Raw genomic sequence first — 11154 nt, 5'->3', positions numbered from 1 at the left:
TTAACATGAATACCCCACTCAGACACAGTATACTGACTCAGAGCCGACCAGTCCTTCTTTTAGCCCCTTAATGACAAGACCCCTGCCTTCGGCTCTCCGGCAGACCACTAGAGCACGAGGGAGGCGGTACAGGATCTGAAACTCTTGTAACCCATGATGTGAAAATGAAGTGAGTGTGAAACATCCCTGTATTTCAAACGCCCACTGCAAGCATTCAATAATGATGAATATCTTGATGTGAACTGATACCGTTATTTCACAAATTAAATATCTTTCTAATCGGATGACATCAATTATTTTGAGCACATGCTGGAAAAGTATCTGATTCTGAGCTCTGAAATAAAGAAATTCTGAATAATATTTCGCTCCACAAAACCAATAGGCTATGAGTGCAATACTCCATCCAAGCATTTAATCAAACAGACAACACAGTTGGGAAAATTGAATTTTATCTTAAAAATCCATTTCACACTGACAATGTGTATAAAATCCTCCAAGATCATAAAGCACTTGAGTTGCACATCTCTTACAAATATGTCTGTCTGCCAAACTAGGAATCTGGCAATTAACAAGAAACCTTTTGGTTTTTTTCAGTTCCAGACATAAACTGATTGATCTAACAGCGTGACGTCTCTCTTACACAGAAAAAACATGCTGAAAATATGCTCTGTAGATTGGCTAATCAATCTCTCCTTCGATACATCATGTTTCTTTTAGTAGTTGCTCATTTTCATAAAATAATCTCACTTAGGCTTGAGAAGGGATATTGTCTGGAACTGAATACGCTTCGGCTTACTCCCAGCCGTTGTACCACTTGAGCCAGCAACGGGTTTCACAGCAAGTCCAGACCCATTTTCAGGGGATTTCATCTTAGTGTTCATTGGTTTCACGGCTATATTGCTACTTGTGGGGGGAACCTCGTCTTTACTCTTGTTGTTCCCAGTATCCATCTTGTCAGATGTTGTCTGAGTGTCTCCACTTCTGCTTGTATCACTGCTGTGAGACTTGTCTAAGCCAGAGGCATCATTTGTTGTGTCGTCCAGAATGAGAATAAGGTCCTCGCTTCCAGTGTCTACTTCCATCGCAGCAACTTCTGGCGGGGATTTCTGGAGAAAATGAAAACACTGTCTGTTACATTACGGAGACTTAAAGCCCCAAGAATCAGTAACTCATGGATTAGTGAGCACCTTTATGAGACATCTTTGCTGGGGCTACATTCAGAAAGTTTCAAGTTCATAAGGACTTGCAGGGTGTTACAAGACACACAATTGTCTGTCCAGGGCCCACTTGCACAAAGCGATCTTAGCGCTAAGACTATTGTAAGCCTATGTTAAAGTATGGGAGTTACAATCATCTTAGCGCTAAGACTATTGTAAGCCTATGTTAAAGTATGGGAGTTACGATCATCTTAGCGCTAAGATCGCCCAAGGGATGCACAATAATGTTCAGTTTACCAAACTCTTGACAAGAAAGAAAAAGATTCGGTAAGTAAAACAAATATCAAATCTTACAGTACATACACCATTTCAATCCTTCACAGGACACTCATACTTCCTGAAAGGACCCTTGAAATTAAGAGGCGGTGGTCACCTGGTTCGTCAAGGTAAAACCCTGGACAAGTTGAAAATGTTTGTTTTGTTTGTTGTTTAATGCTGCACTCGACAGCAGTCATTGTTCTGGGTATACAAGACACACAATCATTTAGACATGGTACCAAGAATCCACGTTATTGTTGTCTTTAACTTGAATGTCCTCACATTCTAGCCCACTGAGGTTTTGTTTGTTTGTTGTTTAATGCCATACTCAGCAATATAACAGCTATATGACGGCGGTCTGTAAATCTGGTCCAGACAGTCCAGTGGTTGACATCATGAACATCAATCCACGCAATTGGGATAAGATGACATGCATCAACCAAGTCAGCGACCCTGAAGACCCGATCCCGAAATGTAGTAACACTAGATCAACGAGGGTTATGAAAAGCTGTAGCTGACTCTTAAATCTATACAGGCAAAATTGAAGCAATGGTAATGAGTGAGTTTATATCAGTTATGTCAAGGTGTTTCTATTTAATGTGGGAGGAAAGCCGAAAATGATGCAGGTCTCAGATTGTTACCACTCTGGTGAAACCTCTTAGCATGGGTATGAAGCTGGGGTTGTGAATCAGTCCAGGGTATGTATCCAAGCAGACCGGACATAATACCGGTACCCTAGACAATCAAGGATGAGGATGCTGTTGCAAATCTTCACCTAATTTTATCAAAGACATGCTGTTCAGTATTTTTTCACTTCAGATTCTTCTCCAAATCGGTTTCATAAAATTCTTTGATATAACCCATTTTCACATACACTTTCCAGAACTGCAAGAACCTTAGATAAAATACTCTAAAAACCTGCCGCCTCGTTCCCTGCATTATCCTGGAGCCCTAGAACACACTAGGCACGAGCCCTAGATTTGTCTGCTACCATTTATTTCATTTGAACATTGTCGTGCCATTTCCCTCACATTTCAAACACATTACACAGACTAAATGGATTTGAAAACATTTCAAGCACCTTAACCTTCAAACTGAAAAAAACCCAACCATTACACTGTGAGAATCATGCAACTAATATTCCTTAATCTTTATAAGTTCAGACTGTCATGGTAATAAACAGACCATTCAGAGTATCATCACATTTGGAACAGCAGTCTTTGATGTCAAATGTTTTAGTGTTTGAAACTAAGACTTTAAAATCAATAGACATTGTCATTGCCCTTATGACAAAGATTTTAAGGCCAAGATTCAAATATTACAGGAGCAAACATCAAAGACTCCTCATTTCGAATAGTTTTATTTTCAAAAACATCACCAACAATGGTGGCAGATGATGGTGTCTTGAAGAAACAATCACAGTCATGGACACAAAATGCCACCTCAATCACTGCGATTTTCTTAATCCTTTTTAAAATCTGATCTTGTTTGATGTTTCTTTCTTTGCAAGACCTGTCTACTTCACTCTCTTGTCAATACATGATGTGAGCTTTCAGCCCCCTCCACTCAATGTAAAATCTTCCAACTACCAATGATCAGGGTCAAATTCTCTCACACAAAGTACCCGTCCATCCACTTGCTGTTGAACATTGTTTGCTTTTACAGCATTATTTTTCAGATTTCAACAGGTTTTTTTCAAACTTTGGCAAGAAAGGTTTATATTTAAGTAGTACACTTGAGGTGGGCATAAACTTAAAATTCTCTTCCTTTTCAAGGCACACTATCCACCTTCAATGCCTTGTCAAGACAGAATCTACGTGCAAGACCTCTTAAAGCTTGTGTGCCGTGTTTCTCAAGAAAAGTTTCAGAAACTGGAAGAGTTTGTATGACAACTTCCGTTCATACCAATTTATTCGGGCTTGTGGTCCGCTGGGCCATCTTCGCCACTGGCTCCGTCCGCAAGCGAGATTCTGACTTGAGGTCGATGCTTGGAGCATCAGATGAAGATTCTGAGTCCTTCACATCTGCTTGTTTCTCCTCGGGGACGTAGGGGACCCCAAGCTCCCCCTCGTCAAATGTCACCAGCGTGCAGAAGCCATCCGAAGAGGATGCCACCAGTATCCGACCATTGCTGGACCTGCAGAGAAGAGAGCAGTGTCAAATTAGGAGATAAACATACCGTTTTCAGTGTAGGGCTGGGTCACTTGCAGTGATGCATCTTCAAATCATTGTTACAGTTAGAGGTGGTTATTTGGATTTGAAACTTATGATAAGAACATGCTTGATTGTGATTGGCCAACTTCATGGTAGAATTAGACAATGGTCATTTATGGTAGCAATTTCTTTGTGAGTACTCAAACAGCTGAAAGACAGACGTCTCTCTGGAATGCTTAGTCACAATACAATGATTTGTTTGTTTGTTCTTTAACGCTGCAGGGACAGCCAAGCATCGACTTCCTTACACTGGTGTCTCCAACACTGCACGACCCTCTACATCTTACTGAAAACACCAGGGTGCCATTGTACAAAGCGATCTTAGCGCTAAGGTGATTGTAACTCCCATACCTTAACATAGACTTACTACAGTTGTAGCGCTAAGGTTGTTTTGAACAACGGCACCAAGGAACATATCAAGCACCTGCCACTCCATTGTTAATGCAAAAAAACATTTAAGGCCTTTTTAAGTCCTTTAGAGCAAATAATAACATGTTGTACAACTCAAAGTGAGACTCAAGTGAGCTTTCTAACAGTTTCAGTTGGTATTACAAAACTTTTAGCAATATTTCTAGCTGCCTCAGATGGCCCCATGCAACACATCGTCAGGGACGTCAGACGGCGGCACCACATGTGCCTGTAGCATGGACGTATCATCACTGGCAAGAGTAGGTTAATACTGACATACAAACGTGACCTCATACACCGGAGGAACATGCTGAGGGGATTCTAATTTGGAATGTATTTTGATGTTTTCTTTATGCTCTGGATGCTTGTGAAAAAATGGTTTGTGGGGGACTTTTAGAGGATAATGATTTTCAACAAAAAATTATAACAAAAAGAAGTAGATAATCCAAATTGCTTTAAGCAAGTGTTGTATCTTCATTGGTCACTCACAGCTCCCTGTGTAGGACAGACAGCACACTTCATCTTAGATTCCTGAACATCCATGCATTATGAACCACTCAGTAGCTCCCACATATCATGACAACTCCAGGACTATATCAGACAACTCCAAGAATACATCACAGACAACTCTAGGAATACATCACTGACAACTCCAGGAGTATATCACAGACAACTCCAGGAATACATCACTGACAACTCCAGGAATATATCACTGACAACACCAGGAGTATATCACAGACAACTCCAGGAATATATCACAGACAACTCCAGGAATACATCACTGACAACTCCAGGAATATATCACTGACAACTCCAGGAATATATCAAAGACAATGCCAGGAATATATCATGACAACTCCAGGAATACATCACAGACAACTCCAGGAATATATCACTGACAATGCCAGGAATATATCAAAGACAATTGCAGGAATATATCACTGACAACTCCAGGAATATATCATGACAACTCCAGGAATACATCACAGACAACTCCAGGAATATATCAAAGACAATTGCAGGAATATATCACAGACAACTCCAGGAATACATCACAGACAACTCCAGGAATACATCACTGACAACTCCAGGAATATATCACTGACAACTCTAGGAATATGTCACAGACAACTCCAGGAATATATCATGACAACTCCAGGAATACATCACAGACAACTCCAGCAATATATCAAGGACAACTCCAGGAATATATCACTGACAATGCCAGGAATATATCAAAGACAATTGCAGGAATATATCAAAGACAATTGCAGGAATATATCACAGACAACTCCAGGAATATATCATGACAACTCCAGGAATACATCACAGACAACTCCAGGAATATATCAAAGACAATTGCAGGAATATATCACAGACAACTCCAGGAATACATCACAGACAACTCCAGGAATATATCACTGACAACTCCAAAGTGTGCAGTGAGGCCGACTTATTGTTGATAGTCATTTTGGAGACATAAATGCGAAGTTTCATTAATGCGAACAAAGACCAAACGCATTTTTTCGCATTTAATCCATGCTCGCGTTAATTTCAAGATTTACAGTACCTTGGTGTCTGGATCGGCTTGTAGGAGACACAAAGGGATTTTAACATTTTTGTTCAGTCAGCAATTTGACACCATGGAACTTATCTGAGATCTCAGTGAGTTTTTTCTCAGTCCCAATGTACCTGAACACTAAGAGATATGAAACATGCTTCTGCTTTGAGGCCACGAAGGGTAAATTTTAATGTTTCTCTTTTACTCTATGCCATGTCCAGGACAGTCTGTTTCTTCAGGTAAGTTTCAGTTGGTATTACAAAACATTTAGCAATATTTCTAGCTGCCTCAGCTGGCCCCATGCACCACATCGTCAGGGATGTCAGACGGCGGCACCACATGTGCCTGTAGCATGGACGTATCATCACTGGCAAGAGAAGGTTAATACTGACATACAAACGTGACCTCATACACCGGAGGAACATGCTGAGGGGATTCTAATTTAGAATGTATTTTGATGTTTTCTTTATGCTCTGGATGCTTGGGAAAAAAATGGTTTGTGGGGGACTTTTTGAAGATAATGATTTCAACTAAATATGAAAACAAAAACAAGAAGCTAATCCAAATTGCTTTAAGCAAGTGTTGTATCTTCACTTGTCACTCACAGCTCCCTGTGTAAGACAGACAGCACACTTCACCTTAGATTCCTGAACATCCATGCATTATTAACCAACTCCAGGAATATATCACTGACAACTCCTGGAATACATCACAGACAACTCCAGGAATACATCACAGACAACTCCAGGAATACATCACTGACAACTCCTGGAATACATCACAGACAACTCCAGGAATATATCACTGACAACTCCTGGAATACATCACAGACAACTCCAGGAATACATCACAGACAACTCCAGGAATACATCACAGACAACTCCAGGAATACATCACTGACAACTCCTGGAATACATCACAGACAACTCCAGGAATATATCACTGACAACTCCTGGAATACATCACTGACAACTCCAGGAATACATCACAGACAACTCCAGGAATACATCACTGACAACTCCAGGAATATATCACTGACAACTCCTGGAATACATCACAGACAACTCCAGGAATACATCACAGACAACTCCAGGAATACATCACTGACAACTCCAGGAATATATCACTGACAATGCCAGGAATATATCAAAGACAACTCCAGGACTATATCACAGACAACTCCAGGAATATATCACTGACAATGCTAGGAATATATCAAAGACACTCCAGGAATACATCACAGACAACTCCAGGAATATATCACAGACAACTCCAGGAATACATCACAGGCAACTCCAGGAATATATCACTGACAATGCCAGGAATATATCAAAGACAATGCCAGGAATATAACAAAGACAACTCCAGGAATATATCAAAGACAACTCCAGGAATATATCACAGACAACTCCAGGAATATATCACAGACAACTCCAGGAATATATCACAGACAACTCCAGGAATATAACAAAGACAACTCTAGGCATATATCAATGACAACTGCTGGAATATATCACTGACAACTCCAGGAATATATTAAAGACAACTCTAGAAATATATCAAAGACAACTGCAGGAAAGTATCGCTGACAACTCCAGGAATATATCACAGACAACTCCAGGAATATATCAATGACAACTCCAGGAATATATCAAAGACAACTCTAGAAATATATCAAAGACAACTGTAGGAATATATCACTGACAACACCAGGAATATATCAAAGACAACTCTAGGAATATGTCAAAGAAAACTCCAGGAATATATCAAAGACAACTCTAGGAATATATCAAAGACAACTGTAGGAATATATCACAGACAACTCCAGGAATATATCACAGACAACTCCAGGAATATAACAAATACAACTCCAGGAATATATCACTGACAACTCCAGGAATATATCAAAGACAACTCCAGGAATATATCAAAGACAATTGCAGGAATATATCAAAGACAACTCCAGGAATATATCAATGACAACTCCAGGAATATATCAAAGACAACTCTAGAAATATATCAAAGACAACTGTAGGAATATATCACTGACAACACCAGGAATATATCAAAGACAACTCTAGGAATATGTCAAAGAAAACTCCAGGAATATATCAAAGACAACTCTAGGAATATATCAAAGACAACTCTAGGAATATGTCAAAGAAAACTCCAGGAATATATCAAAGACAACTCTAGAAATATATCAAAGACAACTGCAGGAATATATCACTGACAACTCCAGGAATATATCAAAGACAACTCTAGGAATATATCAAAGACAACTCCAGGAATATATCAAGGACAACTGTAGGATTATATCACTGACAACTCCAGGAATATATCACTGACAACTCTAGAAATATATCAAAGACAACTGCAGGAATATATCACTGACAACTCCAGGAATATATCAAAGACAACTCTAGGAATATATCAAAGACAACTCCAGGAATATATCACAGACAACTCTAGGAATATGTCAAAGAAAACTGCAGGAATATATCACTGACAACTCCAGGAATATATCACTGACAACTCTAGAAATATATCAAAGACAACTGCAGGAATGTATCGCTGACAACTCTAGGAATATGTCAAAGAAAACTCCAGGAATATATCACAGACAACTCTAGGAATATATCAAAGACAACTCTAGAAATATATCAAAGACAACTGTAGGAATATATCACTGACAACTCCAGGAATATTTCAAAGACAACTCTAGGAATATGTCAAAGAAAACTCCAGGAATATATCAAAGACAACTCTAGGAATATATCAAAGACAACTCTAGGAATATATCACAGACAACTCCAGGAATATATCACAGACAACTCCAGGAATATAACAAATACAACTCCAGGAATATATCACTGACAACTCCAGGAATATATCAAAGACAACTCCAGGAATATATCAAAGACAATTGCAGGAATATATCAAAGACAACTCTAGGCATATATCAATGACAACTGCTGGAATATATCACTGACAACTCCAGGAATATATTAAAGACAACTCTAGAAATATATCAAAGACAACTGCAGGAAAGTATCGCTGACAACTCCAGGAATATATCAAAGACAACTCTAGGAATATGTCAAAGAAAACTCCAGGAATATATCAAAGACAACTCTAGAAATATATCAAAGACAACTGCAGGAATATATCACTGACAACTCCAGGAATATATCAAAGACAACTCTAGGAATATATCAAAGACAACTCCAGGAATATATCACAGACAACTCTAGGAATATATCAATGACAACTGCAGGAATATATCACTGACAACTCCTGGAATATATCACTGACAACTCTAGAAATATATCAAAGACAACTGCAGGAATGTATCGCTGACAACTCTAGGAATATGTCAAAGAAAACTCCAGGAATATATCACAGACAACTCTAGGAATATATCACAGACAACTGCAGGAATATATCACTGACAACTCCAGGAATATATCACTGACAACTCCAGGAATATATCAAAGACAACTGAAGGAATATATCACTGACAACTCCAGGAATATATCAAAGAAAACTCCAGCAATATATCAAAGACAACTCTAGGAATATATCAAAGACAACTCCAGGAATATATCACAGACAACTCTAGGAATATATCAATGACAACTGCAGGAATATATCACTGACAACTCCAGGAATATATCACTGACAACTCCAGGAATATATCAAAGACAACTCTAGAAATATATCAAAGACAACTGCAGGAATATATCGCTGACAACTCCAGGAATATATCAAAGACAACTCCAGGAATATATCAAAGACAACTCTAGGAATATATCAAAGACAACTCTAGAAATATATCAGAGACAACTCTAGAAATATATCAAAGACAACTGCAGGAATATATCGCTGACAACTCCAGGAATATATCAAAGACAACTCCAGGAATATATCAAAGACAACTCTAGAAATATATCAAAGACAACTGCAGTAATATATCAATGACAACTCCAGGAATATATCAAAGAAAACTCTAGGAATATGTCAAAGAAAACTCCAGGAATATATCAAAGACAGCTCTAGGAATATATCAAAGACAACTCTAGGATTGTGTCACCGACCACACAAGGAATATATCAAGGACAACTCCAGGATTATATTTCAGACAACTCCACAAGAAATATATCACACATAATATTTGAAGTTTATCACTCAGGTGCTACTTTACTCTGAGTGATGTCTGCCTCAGATGGCCCCATGCACCACATCGTCAGGGACGTCAGATGGCGGCACCACATGTGCCTGTAGCATGGACGTATCATCACTGGCAGGAATACAGGAAACAGGAGAGGACATGGAGAGTCACATTTTGCTGATCTATTGACATTCTGGGGACCACGAAACTAATATCTCAACTTGGGAGGTGAAGAACATTGACTCTTAAAAACACAGAAAAAACACTCAAACATCACGAAGTTATGACGGTTCTTTTCAAAAAGCAGCAGTCTGTTTTCTTTCACAAAGAAACTATTTACAGGTTTTTATATCCTTTGGGCATTTTTCTGGTCACTTTTTATGGAGTCATTAAAACATCTATGTGAAGAACACTTCACGTTATCAGAGTTTTTATTAATGCAAAAGCTGCGCTTAAAACTCTACCCTTTGATTTTTTACCCATTTTCTCAAAAACAAGTTTAAATTAGCCAGAAATGATGGTCTCTGAGAACATCAAAAACATATCTCTCAGACACTCATAACACTTATCTGTGCAAGTCTGGCAAGATGGTAAGGAATATTCTACTTAATGGAATAATGTTGGGGATAATTCATTATCAAAGGGTTGTATTTAATTATATTCAATTGTATTCAAGGATCAGGAATGGTGAGTGAAGTGTGGTCTTACATCCTCTTTTAGCAATGTTATAATAACAATAATCTGTATAGTGCCTAGGTTCCATACCATGGAGCAGTACATCATTAGAGTGAGTGAGTGAGTTGGGTTTAACGCCGCTTTTAACATTATTCCAGTTATATCACGGCGTGTCAGCTTAATGTGGGAGGAAAGCCCGAAGTGATGCAGGTCTCAGACGTTAACCACTTCGGTGAAACCCACGAGCACGGGTATGGTGCTGACAAACCTAGAAACATAATTGGGGCGAACCAAGATTCGAACCTACAATCATAGGTTTCTGGCGTGCCCAAGGGACGCAACTCTGCACAGCGAATCGCGGCGCCTTAGACGACTGGGCCACCCGTACCCCCTCATCATTAGAGGAACCCATGTGGGGGAACTGAACCTGGACTTTTGGGGTGACAAGCAAATGCTTTAACCACTAGGCTACCACAGCCTCATGGTGAGGAACAAAGTACTACATCTATCTACAGGGGGAATAAGGGCAGAGAGACCAAACAAACAGCAGTCTCTAGGGGAGGGCCATAAAAAAAATACACACGTTTTGGGAGGTTCATGGAAATTTTATAATAAAATATATAGTACTTTTGAATTTTGTCTTTCCAGGC

The 11154-nt window shown here is 39.0% G+C and overlaps 1 protein-coding gene across 2 annotated transcripts in view; it reads right to left on the bottom strand.

Annotated features, from left to right (window-relative positions):
- Positions 1-432: 432 nt before the first annotated feature.
- LOC124125901 (chromatin assembly factor 1 subunit B-like) overlaps positions 433-11154 on the bottom strand; it is a 28348-nt gene continuing 17626 nt past the window's right edge. For both annotated transcript variants that reach the window (XM_048384411.1, XM_048384410.1), the window contains exons 12-13: positions 3381-3612; positions 433-1106 (exon numbers count right to left, since the gene is read on the bottom strand). In XM_048384411.1, coding sequence (XP_048240368.1) covers positions 744-1106; positions 3381-3612 — 595 coding nt within the window. In that variant the 3' untranslated portion in view covers positions 433-743. The remainder of the gene's footprint in view (positions 1107-3380; positions 3613-11154) is intronic.

Source organism: Haliotis rufescens, unplaced genomic scaffold (genome assembly GCF_023055435.1).
Source record: "Haliotis rufescens isolate VD_foot unplaced genomic scaffold, xgHalRufe1.0.p SCAF_5, whole genome shotgun sequence".
In the NCBI taxonomy this organism is placed as follows: Eukaryota; Metazoa; Mollusca; class Gastropoda; order Lepetellida; family Haliotidae; genus Haliotis; species Haliotis rufescens.
The sequence above is the reverse complement of the archived record's forward strand: the minus strand, read 5'-3'. Positions and strand labels throughout refer to the sequence as shown.